The following is a 20,034-nucleotide window of genomic DNA, read 5'->3' as shown; positions in this document are numbered from 1 at the left end:
TAATGTTAGGTATGCTTTTTTTTAAAAAAATAATTAAATAAACAAAATGAAATCGTAAGAATAGATGAGTGACTAAATTATATTTTTAAAGGTTAAAATAATCATTAAATTTATCTAATTATTATAAATAATTTCTATCGAATTTTTATAAAATAATCATCAAATTTATCAAATTACTACACTTATTACAATACCATATTGATAATCTTATAACAGTTTTGATAATTTTATCAACTACTTTTTAATTTTTGAAAGTTAAATGACCAAAATAATAGATTGAGTGTAATTAAGTGACCTTTGATATACTTTATCCTTTTCTTTTTCATTTTACTTTTTGAAGCTTTTTTTTTTTTTTTTTGGTTCGAGTGAGCTCATAGTACCAGTGTCAAGCACTTCCACTTTTTGGGTAAGCAAATGCTCTCGTTTGCTTAAAAGTCGTGAGCTTTTTTCAGATACTAAAAAGTTTTCATTTGAGCTTGCATTGTTGAATGAAGAAGGAATCTTGGTAAGAAAATTGCTGCATTTTCTTATGGTTAGATCTATGTTTGGGGCCCAAAGTTGCTGCAGCTGATTTTCAGTCATTAAATGCATTAGCTTATCTCTCATTCTGTGTTGCTAAAGATTGTTATGTCGAAACTCAGTATCTTCCATTATTCATTCCTCTGCAACCAGATTCATCACTTTTAAGCCTTGGCCTTTGTCAAAATGTGCTCTTTTATCAGGAAATTTGCTGTGTTATTCTTCACATCTTGAGGATTCCCTGTACTATTTGATGAAATTACCTTACTACTTTATGTAAAGGATTGTCCTTTTGAGGTTGTATTTTGTGTTTAACGGCCATTGCTTGTCTGAAATTGACGTTGTATGAAAATCTCTGTGCATTAGGGAGTGTTTCTTGTTTTGAAGTAACTTGGGATTTGATAGGGGCGGATATGAAGAAGTTCTTTAGGTTTTTACTGTTGTCCCTACATTTCCTTTCTGCCATTGGGCAACTTCCCTCACAGGACATTCTGGCATTGCTTGAATTCAAGAAGGATATTAAGCATGATCCTACTGGTTATGTCCTCGATTCGTGGAACGAGGAGTCGATAGATTTCAATGGCTGCCCTTCTTCATGGAATGGGATTGTCTGTAATGGTGGGAATGTTGCTGGTGTTATCCTTGAAAACTTAGGTCTCTCTATTGATGCAGACTTGAGTGTTTTTTCAAACCTGACGAAGCTTGTGAAACTCTCGTTATCGAACAACTCTATTGCCGGTGTCATTCCCGACAATGTCGGTGACTTCAAAAGTCTCGAGTTTTTGGATGTGTCGAATAATCTATTTTCTTCAGCTTTACCACCGGCCATCGGTAAGCTAGAGAGCTTAAGGAATCTTTCACTGGCAGGGAACAACTTCTCTGGCTCTATTCCGGACACAATTTCAGGGCTTGCTTCAATCCTATCTTTGGACTTGAGTCGCAATACCCTGTCCGGTATGCTGCCTACCTCATTAACAGAACTGAACGAGCTGCTGTATCTAAATCTATCTTTCAACCAATTTACCAAGAGCATACCAAAAGGGTTCGAGCTCATTTCCAGTCTTCAGGTACTTGACTTGCGAGGGAATATGCTAGACGTCAGCTTGTCCGGTGAATTTTTCCTTCTATCGAATGCCAGCCATGTTGATTTCAGTATGAATATGTTGCAGAGCTCTAGTTCACAGAAATTGCTACCTGGCATATCCGAGAGTATCAAGTTTTTAAATCTTAGCCACAACCAACTTACTGGATCATTGGTTGGCGAAGCTGAACTTCAGTTGTTTGGAAGTTTGAAGGTGTTGGACCTAAGCTACAATCAGCTGTCCGGAGAATTGCCCGGATTTAACTTTGCTTATGATCTTCAGGTCCTCAAGCTCAGCAACAACAGATTTACAGGCTTCATTCCTAATGTTTTGCTGAAAGGAGATTCTCTACTTTTAACCGAGCTCGATTTAAGTGGGAACAATCTCACAGGTAGTTTTTTTCTAACCCGTGAATGCTGAAATGCCTGAATTCTTTTCAATTTATGTATTGCGCATATTAGTTGCTTTGTCTTATTGTATGCATTTTACTATTCCTCATACTTTCTGGTTCATCTTCCAGGGCCGATATCCATGATCATGTCGACAAATCTGCAGACACTCAATCTTTCTTCAAACGGGATCATGGGGGAGCTTCCGTTACTGACCGGAAGTTGTGTGGTACTTGATCTATCAAATAACAAATTAGAAGGAAATTTAACCCGAATGTCAAAGTGGGGGAATATCGAATACCTCGATCTTAGCCAGAATCGTTTGACAGGGTTGATTCCCGAGTTGACCCCTCAGTTTTTGAGATTAAATCATCTCAACCTTTCACGTAATTCACTAACTAGCTCGCTACCTAAAGTGATACTGCAGTATCCGAAGCTTAGAGTCCTTGATCTCAGTTTCAACCAGTTAGATGGACCTTTTTTAAATGACCTACTGAACTTGGATACTTTGGAAGAACTTCATCTGGGGGGCAATTTGTTTACCGGTGCTATTAAATTTTCTCCTTTGAGTGAATCCAACCTCCATGTTCTTGATCTCTCTCATAATTGGCTTAACGGTTATTTTCCGAACCAATTTGGGTCATTGATTGGCCTTGAAGTGCTCAATCTTGCAGGCAATAACATAGCAGGTTCTCTTCCTACTTCCTTGGCTGACATGAACTCGCTAAGCTCATTAGATATATCCCAGAATAATTTTACTGGATCTCTACCGAACAAGGTCCCCAACGGCCTTCAAAGCTTTAATGTTTCCTACAACGATCTCTCTGGAGTTGTCCCGGAAAGCCTGAGGAAGTTCCCTACTTCTTCCTTCTACCCTGGAAATTCTAAGTTGTATTTGCCGACCATTCCTTCTGGATCAAACAATGGCCCCGCTGAATCGAAGAAGAAACCGATCAACACAATTGTGAAATGGGTGGTTGTGGTGTCATGTGTGGTTGCTCTTATCATTCTCATCTTGCTTGCTATATTCATACATTATATCCGTATATCACGGAGAACTCCGAAGCATGTTACAAGTAAAGATGTCAGCAAACGAGCACCCAGAAACCCTTCTAGTGTTGCCGGAAGTGAGAGTGGGGGTCCCACAGTTGTTTCAGCGGTCGATGTCGTGTCTTCACAGAAAGGATCATCATCCGAAATTATCAATCCAGGTGAGAAAATGGTGGCAGTTCCCGGTTACTCTCCTTCGAAGACCAGCCATTTATCTTGGTCACCGGAGTCCGGAGATTCATTTACAGCCGAGCACCTTGCAAGATGGATGTAAGATCACCGGACCAGCTTGTCGGTGAGCTGCATTTTCTCAATGATACGATCACATTGACACCCGAGGAACTGTCACGGGCTCCTGCAGAAGTTTTGGGAAGGAGCAGTCATGGGACTTCATACAGGGCAACACTGGATAATGGATTATTCTTGACTGTGAAATGGCTTCGAGAAGGGGTGGCGAAGCAGAGAAAAGAATTCGCCAAGGAGGCTAAGAAATTCACGAATATTCGACACCCGAACGTGGTTGGTTTGAGAGGCTACTATTGGGGCCCTACTCAGCATGAGAAGCTGATTCTTTCAGATTATATCTCACCTGGAAGTCTTGCAAGCTTTCTTTATGGTAAAATCCTGGAGAAATGTTCTTTTTAATTATATTGTATATGATATGATATTATGATATTGGCCAACTTTCAGTCTTATTCCTAATCAGTCTCATGTAATTTTTTCAGATCGACCGGGAAGAAAAGGTCCACCTTTGGCATGGGCACAGAGGCTGAAGATAGCAGTTGATGTTGCACGGGGTCTAAACTATCTCCATTTTGACCGAGCTGTGCCACACGGTAACCTAAAAGCGACCAACATACTATTAGACGGGCCTGATCTTAATGCTCGTGTTGCCGACTACTGCCTACATCGTCTCATGACACAAGCTGGAACTATGGAACAAATATTAGATGCTGATCTCCTGGGATATCGGGCGCCAGAGTTGGCTGATACAAAGAAACCGTTGCTTTCATTCAAATCTGATGTCTATGCATTCGGAGTGATTTTGCTGGAACTTCTAACAGGCAAATGTGCTGGTGATGTGATTCCGGGGGAGGAAGAAGGGATCGGTTTGATAGATTGGGTTCGGTTGAAGGTAGCAGATGGTAGTGGCTCGGATTGCTATGATTTGGCATTGGCTCAAGAGATTGGGAATCCGGGTGCCGATAAGGGAATGAAGGAGGTTCTTGGAATAGGATTGAGATGCGTCCGAACTGTTTCAGAGAGGCCAGGTATCAAGACCATATATGAAGATCTTTCATCCATATGAATCTCCATTCCGTATATGTTCAGGGAATTTAATCTCATTGGCCTCCCTGTTTTGAGTGGTGCGATATTGTTCTACCTTAATTATGTATTCACAAATTGTTGTAGAACGAAGCACATTATGGAATGAATAGAAGTCTTTCGACATCCTTTTCAATTACATGGAAGAATATAAAATATAATTAGATTATTTTAAGTTTAAACCAAATTATGAGCTTGGTGAAAATTTTGGTCCAATTTCTATTTATTTATAAAATAAAATTTGGTTCATTGTTGACAAATAAAATTTAAATCCAAAAAACAAAGACAACAATCAACACAATCACATTCTGCAAATTCTCTCCTCTTTTGCAGGCCATAATCATAGATGAAGATACAAGTGGTAGCATATCTTGCCTTTAAGAAACACACTATTTGCCTTGAATCTATGTAGTACACATTTCCACAAACAATGGTGAAAGGGTTCAAAGGTTTGACAATTTTGGCTCATTCGAATTAGTTTTATAATATTTCGATTGTCTAGCGTAACAAAACTTTCGACAACCAAATCTAGAGGGAGATTCATAGATTCCTTGCCTCAATTTAATTCTACAAAACAATTTGCATAGGCTGAGGATTGGTCTCTGATAAAGTCCTTTCAAATCTGGGTGTCTTACTGTACAAAACAAATCTCAACCGGATTCAGCCCCAAACCTTTGTGCTAAGAACTCATCTAGTTGACCCCAGTTTGGTGTAACAGAATTATTTGAATTATCACACGGCAAAGACCGAATGCATCCAAGAATGTGTGTAACATCACGATGCAATCTGTCATGAAAAATAAACCCTGTTACATAAAAGACAACCAATATTGTATTTCAATTCATGTCAAAATTTGAAACACAGTACAATACCTATCTTTTGCCTGAGGTGTGCTGATTTCTAAGCGTGAAAACGCTTCCGAAATTTGTGAATGGAAGACTACAACAACTTGCCTGCGGAGGAGAAATTAATTTTAAGGGAACAGTCCTATTTCATCAATTAACCATCTACTTTCAACAATAATGAAGTATTAAAAAAAACTAGAGTTGCCTGATGCAAATATCAATGATTCTAAGTGTAACAAAAATTAATGTCATTAAACGGAAGAGAAAAGGGGAAAAGAACACGTTAATGGATGGGACAGTAAAAAATTCGCTTGTTTTTATCAAGGATAACAGGCTCTCTTCTCATAAATATTTTACAGGCAACATTACGCCTACACCTTGTATAATGAAGGGAAATCAAGCCTTCAATAAGCAACCAGGAATATAAATGAATCTATGGGTGCCATTCAAAATTCCTAAAAACTTTCTACTCTTCAAATATGATTTCCTACCCTTTTGACTCGAAGAACATTTTAAACATTTCTCTCCACGGTTAGCTAACACGTATACGATAAATAGTGGTTATAATTGTAAGACAATTTTATCATGGCATGATAATGAAACAAACCATCCAGTAACTAAATTAGGAGTTGAATTTGCCTCACCTGAAAATTTCTTGAACATCTACTTCATGCAATGTTCGAGATAGAACACGTTGGAGGATCCCAACTTCCTGTAAATGAATGTTCGCCCATCAAAACAATTCATCCATTGCAATTCAAGTCAAATGTAAAATAAGTGAACTATTTACACTTGAACAAAAAGCCTAATGGCATAATTTGGGCTTTCATTTAGGAATTCTACTCCCAGAATTCTTATAAAAAAAATCTACTCCCAGAATTTTTGCATGCCTCTTCAACTAATAAAGTGCTTTTTTCTGAACTGAATCCATCAGAAACAAAAACCAACAGGGGTTAAAGGTAAGAACCCCTGGAATCGAATTAATTAAAACATTGTAGCTACCTTAGTAAGGGACTTGACAAATTGACTGGGCTGTAGGTCAGCATCCTCTGGCCTATTCCAGCTCTCAACAATCTGGGGTAGTCCACGCAGATGAACCAACAACCTCTCTCTCATTATTTGAACAAGCTTTGTATGTATTTCATCCCGGTGAACTCTATAATCCTGAATTTAGAGAAATGAGTCAGATATTTATCAAAGAATGTGTACCAAGCAAGGGCAGGTAAAACGGGACATTATATGTGTATCATAGAATACTTATTGGTAAAAGGAAGACTTCCACAAGCATAAAACAAAATAGCCACATGTCCAAATATTTTTCTAAATATAACTAAATCCTTCACATTCAAATTCAAAGGTTCCTTGGCCTCCATATATATGTGTGTGTATAAAGTTTCTATAGTTGTGGTCACCTTCAAATTCCTAGGAGTTTTAGAAAACCGCCGGGTGATTATGCAAGTTTATATATCAATCCGCAATCCTTAAGTTTATTTATCTTCACTAAATGTTGAACTTGCCACCACTGCATTAAATTTTAGCAAATGAATGGTCTTATTTTAATCTGTTATGTTTTATTTAAAGACCTGCTAGCCAACATAATTTAGTAACTATGAGTCGGCGTAAAGGATATCTACATCATGATAAACTCTAAAATCAAAATATATGGAAAATAATCAGATTAGTTAATCATAAGAAAATATTGTATCCAATCTCCCATGCTTAGACTCAGAACTGCCAGATAAATCTGTATCTGACTTGCATAAAATATTTTCTTCATCATTAGATTTTGGGTGCGAAGTACCCACATTCTTTGATATGTGCCGGACGTGACGACTTCTTGAAAAATGAAAGTTGGAGTATGTAAGTTAATTCCACACAGTAAATTAATTACTCTAGACTTGAATTTCACCATATATATTACTCGATGTGAAAAAGAAAATGATAATGCCACAAGCAGACAATAGACAATAAAAAAGCCATAAAATGTTCTGCCAAAAACCTTTTAAAAATGAAAAACACAAAAAAATAATAATAATAAAGGATAAAATATAAAGGAAAAGGTGAAATGCTTCAAAATGCAAAAAGTGACGAAGTCTTATACCTGTGCAACTCGATCAAACTCCAACAGCAACAGTGATTTCCGAGGTTCAGGAACTTTCAGGAACAGGATTTGCTTCAATTCTTAGACCAGAAACAAAGCAGACAGCAATTAATCAGCAACATACGATTTTTCAATAATGAACTCAGAATGTAATAGATTTAAGGATGCTACAAAGAAGAAAAATGAAACTGAAAAAATGAAAAGAAAAAGAACACAAAGAAAGCAAATACAGTACATATATCAGGTAATAGTGGGAAGTCAGAACTGTAACTGTTACGGGCAAATAACATAAATCAACATCTGACACTAGATCATCAATGTTTCATTTCTTTCTTCAAACTAATAAAATATATTTACAATAAAAGACCATAAATCAACATCTGACACTAGTTCGGTAATCAATGTTTCATTTTTATTAGTTTGAACTGGAAAGAGTTCCTTGTTTTCCGCAAGACTCATAAATCAACGTCTGACACTAGATCGGTAATCAATGTTTCATTTCTTTCTTCAAACTAATAAAATATATTTACAATAAAAGACCATAAAAGACTGCACAACCTGAATAATCGACAGTTACGTAGAGGTTAAAAGTGAGACAATACAACACATGTTTGTAGTAGAACTTCAAAGCCAAGTTATTGGACTCTATATTTACTAGTGCCTGCCATATAATTGAACGTAAGAATGTGGGTACGGTCCTCCAAATAAATGACGATAACTTGGGAAAAATTGAGCCTCAATATGCGAATAGGACATCTAGCTGTTGCTAACAAGGATGATGCAGCTGATATATTTATGTATCAGGAATAGTGACAAAATGGTCTTATCATAACCTACCAGGAATAATGGCATATGTGAAACTAATGACTTGACTTGCCAAGGCCAAGTGTTTAGAATTAATGGACTTCAAACCAGAAACCTGCAATACCATTCAATTCCAATTTTTATGACGGTAATGGAGTTAATATAGAGTATATGATAGAATTATAAATATATAGTTCAAGATGGTTCTAGTCACAACCAGCAATCATGAAAACATGCACAGGGAAAAACAACATCCGATCATACTAGTCTCAACCATAACCCTTCTGTTGTAATCAAATTATTCTCAAGTAAAACTTAAGGGAAGAACATCCTAGCTAGAAAACTAGCTCATACCTGCATGGCTCCAGCACCTAGAACAAGTTGGCAAGTTCTTGTGTTGAAAAATTTTAAAATCTCTGCAACGCGATGAACCACCTCCAAGGATAGTGCTGGCAAAAGATGATTCATGTCAATGTATTCTGACAGCATCTTCAGCAATATTAAGCCACTGGAAGGAACAAGAAAGTAAATAAATGGCATTAAGGCTAGTTTATCAAGTAGATTGTGTCTTCTTGTTGAAAAAACAAGTGTATGAATGGCAGACATGATTATAATTGCACAAGTTACAGTACACATGAACACAGTTGAACACGGTACAGAATGCTTGAGCCAGAGAGAGAACTATATACCCAACAGCTAAATTTCATGGGTAAGGCACTAGTAAATATAGAGTCTGATAACTTGATCCAAACCGAATTTTAACCCAATCCGAAAGCAACCCGAACCGAATTTAACCCGACCAAAAAGCAACCCAAACATATTGAAATTGATAAAAGTTATTAAACGATAAAAGTTATTTTAAATAATAAATTAATTTAAATAAAATTGATAATTTATTAAAAATATTAGATATATAATAAAAAATAGAAAGTTTAAGAGGAATATAAAAGTAAGAATCTAATTGTAAGATTGAAAACAATAATAAATAAAGTTTACTTATCTTACTTGTTATAAAAATATTAGATTTATAATAAAAATAATAGAAACAACTAAAACAAAGGAAATAATATTAGATTTATAATAAAAATAATATAAAGTTTACTTATGTTACGATTAAAACTTAAAAATAAAGTTATTATTATTTTTTAAAATTTAATAAAAATATTAAATTTATAATTGGAAATAAAAATTTTATTTCTTTATTAAATAGTTCTCATTATAAACTTTTCATACGAGATCAATATAAAATTTTGATAACAAATTCTAACACGTATTATAGGATTGTATTTGTGTCAAATTATTGATTTATCATCTCTAAATGATGGTTTAATTGAAAATATTGAACGACTGAGAATGAAATTAAACCTAAATGATAAAATTAACAAATAAGAAGACATATTTTTACAAAGCATATATCAATTATTCTTTAAGGTAAATGTGGATGGGGCTGTGAATAAAGATTGGTTGGAAAGTGGCATTGGTGGTCTATTGAGAGATGAAGAGAGTAAGTTATTGGGGTTGTTCTCCTATGCTGCTGACCCAGAACCTACAATTTTTGCTGAATTGAAAGCCATCCAAGCGGGCCTTTCCTTATTTGTAGAATCTAAATGGTGTGATAAAGGTCGATTGATTCTGGAAAGTAACAGTGCCATAGCGTTGGAGTGGTTAAAAAATCCTGGAAACTGTCCTATGACTTTTTTAAAGTTAGTTAAGGAAATTGTAACTGTTGCATTGGTTCGTAATGCGATCTTTTAGACATATTAAGCGTTCTAAGAACTGGGAGGCAGATGCTTTAGCTAAGGCAGGGATAGGGTAATTAAAGGGAGTTTCTGTAACTAGAGAGTGAGTGTACTTAGAGGGGCCTTGCTGAGCTTTTGGTTTCTCAGCAGAATTGTAATCTTGCTCTGTGTTGGTTCTAATGAATAAAATTTTGAGGTACTCTTTTCCTCCTTTCGATATCCGTCGTAAAACTTAGTTTTACGATGGTTATGAAGGGAGGGTTTTAATGAGACCTCTTCTCTTTATCAAAAAATATTTATTATATATACACTTGATTTTGGTTAGACTCATAATCAATTCAACCCGAATTGACCTAATCTAAAGGTTGACCTAAACAGAAAATCAACCGATCCGATATTGCCCTGACCCGAAAATCAACCAATCCGATATTGATCCGAACTGAAAACAACCGACCCGATACCCGATCCGATTCACCATACACCCGAACTAGATCCAAACCAGATACGATTCGATCCGAACAAAATTAAACTGAATTTAATCTAGACCCGAAATGACCCGACCCAAACCCGATCCAAATGACTCGTTTGCCACCTCTAAAAGGAAAGGACATGAGGGTAAGAAGAAAACAGGATAACTAACCAGTTTACCATATGATAACTAACACCACCATATTCAAGTGTTTGTGTAGCATTTTTTCCACGTTCCTTTGTATTACAGCTGTTACTCTGAGATGATGTTACGGCATCAGATTTCTTCCTCTCAGTCACCTCAGTCTTCCCTTGGGCTGCATTTGCCGCAGCTGTACCACTAGAATCATTCTGCTCCACAGAACCACGTGATCCAGCTTCAGCCACTTGTGAACCCTCATTACTGTATATTTCTGTCATATTACTTTCACCATTATCCGTGCTTCCAGAAACTATCGCTTCAGAATCAAACAGCGAAGAGACAATTGCCTGAAACTCATCAGGAACATCTACTTCTACCCATGTCTCTTGGTCAAGCACCGCTCTTATTTTCGTCATCTACAGTTGAAAATTACAAAAATGATTAGAGTATCAACAAAAAGCAATCAAAGCACAACTGGTAATTGGTATCAGGTACTAACTCGAGATTCATGTTGAAAATCAACGAAGGATTTAGCCTGTGACTGCAGTGTTCCCCTTATGCTATATCCCAACCTTCCACCAATCTGATAAAAATTTACATGCAATATTATCAAAACCCCAGAGGGGTTAGTCGAACCCTTCATCACTAGAGAAGAAACAATGAATACCTTCTCTGTAGAAGTTATAAACTCCTGAGTGATATTATATATGCTCAAAAAGTCTTGCAATCTCAGTTTAGGATGAAGAAGAGCACGAACCCCAAGCAACTTTGCCCACCTTCCATGAGCAGCATCACAAGCTGCGAAGACTGCTTCAGCATTTTCTCTTAAAACATCAGCCCTGCCAAGAATACAATTTTCCTAGAGTATTATAAATAAGGAGCTTATTTTAAATTAATTACATTTTGTGGGAACAAAGATCAAGGGAGGGGGGAGGGGGAAAAGACCATTTAAAACCCCTGGAGCATACCCCTATCTATTCCAACCACCAAAAATACCTCAGAATCTAAGAGAGATATTACACCACAAGTAATGTTAGTGAAATAAAAATTAGAAAGGAGGGGAGGGGAGGGCTAAACCTGAAATTCTTTGACAAATTAGAGGGGCTTGGTGCATCATTTCCTTTCCCTGGGATGAAAGGATTTTGGAGGTACTCCTTAAAGATGCATTTGGAGGAAGTGAAGAACCTTGACCATTACTCTCTTGAGAAGATTCTGCAGCCATAGCACCAAGGGCAATTGCAGCAGCGACTGAATCAGCAGCATAATGGCCATCAAGGTTGCACATTATCCACTCAATGGCCTTTTTCACTTCAGCTGCCCGGACTAAATGTGCCTGCATTCACTAAAAGAAATGAAATCATATTACATCTTACGTAAGTGCCGAGCAAAACTAGAAATTGTCATAAGGAGACAACCATACCAAGCTTAACATATACTACATATTAATCAAGCATAGAAAGACGATTACAGGCAATTTTTTTTATTTCAAATAAAAATGAGTTTTCCCAATTTTTATTAGGGAAAATATATCCAAAGGAGACACATATTTCAAGCCAGTAACACATTAACAGAATTCATATACATGGACTACAGTCACAGATCTCATAACAACCTTTGTTTATTTGCCAGCAAGCTAAATTATTTAGTATTTTTCCCCGTTTTACATAAATTTAAGGGCAACTAATCAGCTATATGATAGAATCTATATTGTTTGGCCTAGTGACCTTTTAATAACTTCGGACTCCTAAGAAGACAAGGATAACCAGATTCTAAGATTAGATGTAAACCTCAAATAGTCATCTAAACACACTTTGCCACCCTATCATAATATCAGCTCTTCTTACAGACCATAATAATATTGTCGCAATGAAGATACATTAATGTTTATCTAATTGCTATTCAGTTTTGTCGTACAGAGTGTTTTAAATGTTTGCACCTTAGCAACAAACAACAAAGATGCCTTATAACCTTTAAGGCAAGGCACATTTGACACACCTCAGTACCTCACGTGTCTAAGACACACACACACACAAACACAGAGCTTTACTGGCGTTCTCTTTAGTTTAATTTAGTTTTTAACTTCTTTTATAAGTTGTACTTTTACTAGTAACAAAGTAAGTGTGTGTGTCTGTCATATTTAAGCATCTCAAAACATATGCACGATGTCATTCATCATGCCTTCTATACCCTTACAATTCAGTAAATTCTTACTCTGGTAGTAGGCAAATATACATTACCTGTACAATCTTGAAAATAGCAGTCAGAAGTTGGACAATGCTTCCAGATGACAAACTCCTCAATTTGCTTGCAAGGGATAAGCCTCCACCTTAGCCATCAGACAGTTAGCATTAACAACTCGAAGGGACAGAAGAGACACACACACAAAAACCCACCACACTCCATAAAAAGAGACACAAAGCCTGAGAGCTCTACAAGTAAATTATTCTACACATGCAAGATCTATTATCCAATAGTTCTTACCATCTGCATCCACAGTGCGCTCTGTGCACATATCAGACTCCAGAGGTTGGCCCACAAGAACCGGAAGCAGCTCCGCAACAGCAGTCTTAATAGCAGTTTTCATATCAGCAGTGAGTGTATCACGATAATTCCTTAGGACAAATGGGAGCTTGGCCTGAAAAACAACCACAATATTATTAGATCATTCCTTCCAAGGTGGTTTCAACCTCAGATTCCACTATTGAAAGTACAAAGTTATGGATATGGGGTCAGAGGGATAAAAAGAAATGGGATTAATAGCTTAGATTATGCAATTGCAGGTCTGCACCAGCCTTCTTCCTTCTAGAACTTTCTTGGAAGAAATTGAAGAAAATAACTCAGGTAAATTATCCAGGCGTTCATAAGTTTTCATGTTTTTTTCTGTTTTAGTCACTCACCTTTACTAATCAACATCGAAATGTCACATGCATGTCCCCGACAGCCTATAACTAATGAGCCTAGAAAATATAGGACTCGTCGTTTTAAATGAGGTTGAGGTTTTAAGGTTACCACTGAGCTGTGATGTTCCTTTTAATGTAGTTATATACCCCTCCCAACAATCCTTTCTAAGTAACATTGAAAAAAGGAGAAGTCACCACATGTGTTACCATAAAGCTTGGGTAAGTAAGTCAAGCCCATTGGAATTTTTCGTAAGCCCACAATTCAACATTCAGAAACATTAAAGGTTTTTCTGAAATGTGCTGGACAACGTTATAGGTTTAAAAAACAAAATAGCTAGATTTTCACTCCTATGTTGAAAATTGTAGTAGTTGTTCCCATAAAAATTTCCTTTAGAATTAGCTTTCAAGTAATTTTTCATATGCTACATGTGACCTATTTGATTCTGAGTTTTAAAACAACTGAAATGAAGGGAAAAAATCTTCTAGAGCAAACATCACTATAACACATTTTGAAACCCAAAACTTTTTTTAACAGTAAAATAAGCCCTACTAACCGATCAATTAACTTCTCCAATTCACCCCATGTGGGAATATTTTACTTAGAAAAACTACTCCACTACTAACAAACACAATTTCAGGGTCGCTCAACTTTCACTAATTTGAACATTTTCACTAATGTCAAGTCATTCATGGAAGATCAAAGACCTACGCATATGTATAATTGTATGCAACACAGATTCAAAAACATAAAAAGAAAAAAAATAGAGGAAATTGCTCACAGTTCGAAGCAAACCAATGATAAGAGGCAGAAGACGATCTCGAAAATTTGTGGTTTCTTCCTCATCCAACTTAACCTGCTCAAAAACTACCCATTCTAGTTACCAGTTCCAATACATCATCATACTTACAAGCCACTGTAATAATAAATAAAGAAATACATACAATAAAGTGTAACAGGCAATAAACTTTCAATGTGGTTTAGCATCACTCAAGGAATTAAACCAACATTGTAGTCCAATTAATGTGAAAAACATTACAGTATATGGAATACTCCATTCATTTCCAGGCGATGCCCTGTCATCTTGTTTTGGGCTTTCATCAGCTTTTAGGAAGCAGAAACAGATACCAAAAAGCAAATAACAAAAGCCGCAACCACTCAGCTTTCATCAGAAAGCTGCAAAAACTTCTTCTTCTTTTTTTTGATAGAAGTTGGAGGTCTCATTAAAAACTCCCTTCGTATTCATTCACATACTAAGAAGTATGTTAACGAACATTGGAAGAAAGAAAAGAGTACCTCATATTTCATTGAATAAAACACCCATTACATACGATACCACGAAATACCCTCAAATGAGGATAAATGCCCTTACAATAAACATAATCACCTAAAACTCTCGCCTTCTCGACCACAAAAATCTAGAGGCAACCACCCTATACCTAAAAAAACCTCCATCAAAAGGAAAACATCCCAACAGTTAATGATATAACATACAAGAAAACACCTGAAACCATTAAACCAAAAACATCCGCCTCTGAAGGGAACTCCACAAAATACCAACATGATTCAAAATCACCAAAAAATCAGCTCGATGAGATGTCTTCAATGAACCAAAACCACACTTCCTTCCCTTCAATCAAAGTATCATTGCCACTTAATTCAAAACTCTTTTCTTTTTCTTGCGTTTCTTCACCACACGATTAGTTCTAAATTTCCCAGGGATAGGGGGTACCACTGGGGTGTCTTCCATTAATTGAATTGCGTCACTAGATGAACCATGAGAAGTAAAGAGACCCATCATAAGAACATCTTCCGAGGCCCTGAGGCTAACTCCATCAGAATCCACAGCCTCCATTGTGTGTAACCCCAATTTAATACTCGAATTCTCATAGCTTTTGACACTCTTTATGAGTGGAACCTCTTCTAATTGGGTACCTTCAATTGCAACATCTTCGACGGGGTAATTTAAACCTGAGGATGACACTAACGATCCTGACAAAGAATTCTCCGATGTATCCCCGAGAGAACAAGTCAGATCTGGAGAATCATCGACTTCCTCAGGGGTCCAAGAAGTTGGTTTGAAAGAAGGCTCAACTTCATGCACCATGATTTCATATAAATTAGAGCCGACCTTCAAACTCAACGACTCATCAATTCTCACTTTAGACTCTGTGAGGATTTGAAGTTTTGCACAATCAAAAGATGAAGGAAACTGAGAGCTTTCATCAATTGATATTAGTTCGCCCCACCTAGCCGCAATGTTCTTGAACGTACCCCAATTCCACGCGTGAAACGGAATCCCTTCGCAAACAACCCATACTCGACGGCATTGAACCACTAGACTCTCCAACCAAGGTTTAACTCTGGAAAACCACTCTGCAAGATTCTCTTATTGTTCATTCTTAACCCTTCTCAACAAAGCAAAGTCCTTGAATATCATGAGAACTACATTCCCAGCAGCTCTCATTAACGAGAAACCATTGAGACATTTGTCTTGCATTTGGCTAGCAAGATCGCCTATTTTGGTATAGTTCTTGCACCACCCCATTAGGCAGTTATTCAAAACATGAAGTTTAGCTTCGTCGACCACACCGATTACTGTATGGAAATTGTTACTTGTAACATCTTCCCTCTCATGCTTTTGGTGAACCACAGGCAAAGACTTTCTCCAAAAAGAATGTCTTGTGTTGTATATGGCAAAAGAGACTCCAATTTTACTACCATCAATGCGAGCACCATTCATCTTTGAGATCGCTCTCCTGGCTTCTCCAATCTTTGCAAAGCGAATGAAACCGAACCGAAACCCCTTTGAATTCCTTTTTGTTGGAATGAAGGAGTCAATAACCTCACCGTATGGGCAAAATAACGATCCACACCGCTTCCAATGGATCTTCTCTGGTAAATTAACAATGTATAACGTAAAGCAGCCAGTTCTATACCCATTGTTGATTCTTGGATAATCTTTCTTCCACCAGTGATTAAGACCATGGGAATCCTGTGGTAGGATTTCCGCCTCAGAAATCTGTGCAATGGCCTCTTCCACGCTCCTTGCTTCAACCAACGAATCATCCCTATTCTTGTTTGTCACCAACACCATCCTCTCATATTCATCCGCTGCCACTGTACTACTCAACTTCTTCCTCTCCTCCTCTGATTTCTGCACAGTCCTTGTCTGCTGCCCATGTCTCTGATTTCGTTGCTCTGCTTCAGTCACCTTCGACAATATAAAATCCACCCGTTTCGCCTTAAAATCTGATTTTTTTCAAAGGCTTAACGAGCTCATTTTCCTTTATCTCGGACTGACGACGATTTTTATTTTGACGAGCTGAGGTTTCTGCTCAATCCTCTATTACTGCCACACGATTCTTGGACGTCATTTTTGAATGCAGATTTGAACGAAAAAACTAGAGAAGTATAATGCTAGGGAAGATATGCCTCCGTACGTGAAAACCCAGTGCCAGCAACGACTATCTGGAAATATAAGTTTTTCTCAGGAAGATTTTCGTTGAACGGCAGTGGGTATTCACAGTAGAGTACTTGGGTTTTTGTCACGAGCTTCCGGCGAGCACAGTGGAACGGTTGAAACGAAACTCGGAAGACTGTTGGTGGAAAAGAACGGCGGAGAAAGGCAAGTAGATTTGCTCCAATTGAAGAGGAATCTAACAAAAAGAAGCAGGAATAAGGAAACGCTCTAGGTAGACGAAGATCCTTGAGAAAAACGGCGTCAAAAGGAGTTCGGAGTGCGGCGGTGGACGGCGGACGACAAGCGACGGACGGTGGAAGGCTAACGATGGATGACGGTAGTTAGGGCTGTATAAACGACACTCATATTTTCTCTCTCCCTCAGCCCCTGGAAATTTGAAATTTGAAAACGCATGGGTTAGAGAGAAGTTGGAGCTTCTCTCACTACTTTTAAAACTTTATGTTAACTTCTTATTTTTTTCATTTTCAATACATTGGTGTTTAGAACATCCAAAATTCTTCAAATTAAAATCAATTACGAAATCCAACCACTTCAATATTCAGTTGTGTCAAGTTTAAAGCAGATAATGAAGATCATCAAATGAAGAAAATCACATTTGCAAAGCTATTATGGTCAGTCTGATGTCCCAGTAAGTTACGAGTATTGCATAAAATGTTCAATTCTAAATCCATTTTCTATATTTTCAATATTAATCTTGAACATAAAGGTGAGTAAAATTAAGCAAATAATGCAGATGCTTTCCTTCAAGGATGAGAAAAAAATGGAGTATATCACACCCCATTGACTATAGATGTAAACAGAAAAACAAGAGTATTCGATATCCAAAAAAAGAAAAGAATGTAATTAAGCTTACTCCAACATCCTCTCCATTCAAGGAAATGGATGCCCTGGCTTTTGCTTTCAACAATATAACTGCATCTTTATCCCCAGCATCATGTATTGAAGCACGCATAAATTCTGCGGAAAGAATACTGCCAAAAGGAGTATAGAATGTTGGTAATATTACAAACTAATGATTTGTTTCAGAAGAAGAAAGTTTGTGAGTAATATTTCCTGTGTCATTAATGTCACAGCACTTTAGGGGGGGCGATACCTGTTTATGGAATCTATAGAAGCAACTACATGATCTCGAAGGTGACGAAAGCAATGTAAACCTGTAAGATCATTCCCATCCTATGAAAAGGAACAATTTCATAAGTGAAATTGCAAGAGCTACTTAATTAAACAATGTGGATCTGGCAAAAACAAAAGGAAGAACAAAGGCATGAACTCTAGCTATAAAGTGGCAAAACTTTACAAATGGATTCACCAACTTAAACCTGAGGCAGGCAAAGGAACATAATTTTTTTTTTCAAAAAAAAATAATAAAAGAAGTTTTATCTCATGGATAGATGAATATATACCAGTAAGTGTTGCAGATCATCGATAATATCCAAAGCCCCAGCACACTCTGCAGATGCAACAAGCTGCATATCCGATAAAACTAAATCAAATTCATATAGAAGCATTAACAAAGTAGCCTCTTCAATATATATATATATATTTTTTTTCCGTTTCTGTTATTCTTGGTGAATTACAATGAAAAAGAGAAAAGTGGAAATTAAAAAGCTGACCAATTTAAGAGCCGATAACGCTTGGTTTACAGATAGAATAAGCTTCAATTTATGTTGGAGAGCCAACAGGTTGGTCCTATTGGCATTCAACTCCTGCGTCTGCCGAGCAGAGTCAACCAAATCACTGTCAATCAGCCGTATAGTTTTCTTCAAATCACGAATCCGGTTGCATCCTTCCACAATCTTAACATTCAAGTCCTCCAACTGCCCTTGCGCTTCGAAGAAAGAATTGGACCGCAAAGAAATCTCCTTCACCAAATGGAGCTCCACAACGTCCAAGTAATGGGTCAATTTCTCCTGAAGCATAATGTTCTCAGAAACATCGTTGAATGGACAGGCTGCTCGGAAGGTACCTCCATCTTCGAGAGCGAAATCTTCCTTAAAATAAAGGGCAGGTACCTCCCTTAAACAAGCTACGAGGGCTTCCCCAATGTTATCGACATCGAATGTTTGTTCCTTGGTGATGTGATTCCGAATGTCCTCAAATCGATGGTAAGAATCAGAGATGGAACTAACATATGATTGGAAATCGGATCGGGCGAGGTCAGATGTCGCTTTGTTGGACGTTAAGGGGGCGAATTCGGGCGGCGCTACCGACCACCAACCACCCCAAGAAGCATCCAATTTTCCGGCATGAGGATTGTTGAGGACGGAAGAGAGCGTTTGGCCACCCGAATCGGCGACGGAAAATGAAGAGGTACGACCAACCGTCGACGACCTTCCCGATGGGGAAGGCTGTGAATCCATTTTCAAAATCTACAAACCATCAAACAAAGAAAATTTGGGGGAAAAGGAAAGCTATTTCTATCAAATAATTTAAAAAGGAAAAGAATGTTTTAGAATGGATCTTGAAAGAATTTGTCGTGACGGAAATGTGTGTTTGGTTTTGTAATTAAGTGGTAATTTTTTTTGAAGAACTAAATGGTAATTTGGATCTGAAAAGAAGGGAGGATTTGAAGCGCCCTAGAAGAGAAAGATTGAGATCAGATCAATATTCAAGATGGAGAAGATGGTACTGGTACTGGAACTAGGCCTAGCCAAACGAATCAAAGCGTACCAAAGAAAGCGGATCCCCTACAGGGTCGGGTCTCGCCCACACTTCTCTATCCGACCCACCACTGTCACAATTCTTTTTCCTTTCCAAAGAGTGGACTATTTTTCAAAAATTATGATATTTAACACGTGAAAACATCTATATGTCATTACGTTCTATACGATGTATACAGTGTATCAACACATTAAATATCATATTTATTGTATCTGTAATAAATATATATTTTAATAGAATTTATAAAAAAATATTTTAATAATCATCTTATGACATTAAAAATAAGAAACAATTTTTTCTTCCCTTCTTTAACAAAAAATTCTCTTTTTTCTTTTATAAATTTTTCAAAAACTTTCTTCAACTGAAAATATCTATATCTGTTCTTAAAATATTTGTCATATCTAATTTCACGTTTCAATCTGTTACTTTCTATTCAAGCTAAAAAAGATCACAACAGCTACCATTAAGCATCAACATCTATGATTGTGTTTGAATATACATGGAACATGAGTACTTGAGAAAAAGG

At 37.0% G+C, this 20,034-nt stretch overlaps 1 protein-coding gene and 1 pseudogene across 1 annotated transcript; one reads left to right on the top strand and one right to left on the bottom strand.

The window, feature by feature from the left end:
• The first annotated feature begins 365 nt into the window (after positions 1 to 365).
• Positions 366 to 12,592, top strand: LOC120174847 (annotated as a pseudogene).
• On the bottom strand, positions 4,732 to 19,282 carry LOC120174848 (vacuolar protein sorting-associated protein 54, chloroplastic-like). Its single transcript, XM_039181586.1, is given in 19 exon segments — positions 4,732 to 5,152; positions 5,239 to 5,319; positions 5,856 to 5,923; positions 6,214 to 6,375; positions 7,313 to 7,392; positions 8,150 to 8,231; positions 8,471 to 8,624; positions 10,496 to 10,881; positions 10,965 to 11,048; positions 11,133 to 11,304; positions 11,543 to 11,606; positions 11,609 to 11,798; positions 12,703 to 12,791; positions 12,947 to 13,100; positions 14,145 to 14,222; positions 17,701 to 17,818; positions 17,941 to 18,020; positions 18,251 to 18,313; positions 18,461 to 19,282. Coding segments are annotated over 19 exon segments (2,988 nt in total). The 5' UTR covers positions 19,208 to 19,282; the 3' UTR covers positions 4,732 to 5,016.
• Between the last annotated feature and the right edge of the window lie 752 nt (positions 19,283 to 20,034).

The sequence above is a fragment of the Hibiscus syriacus genome, unplaced genomic scaffold, assembly GCF_006381635.1.
Source record: "Hibiscus syriacus cultivar Baekdansim isolate YM2019G1 unplaced genomic scaffold, ASM638163v2 tig00112127_pilon, whole genome shotgun sequence".
NCBI lineage: Eukaryota > Viridiplantae > Streptophyta > Magnoliopsida > Malvales > Malvaceae > Hibiscus > Hibiscus syriacus.
This window is presented reverse-complemented; position numbering and strand designations above follow the sequence as displayed.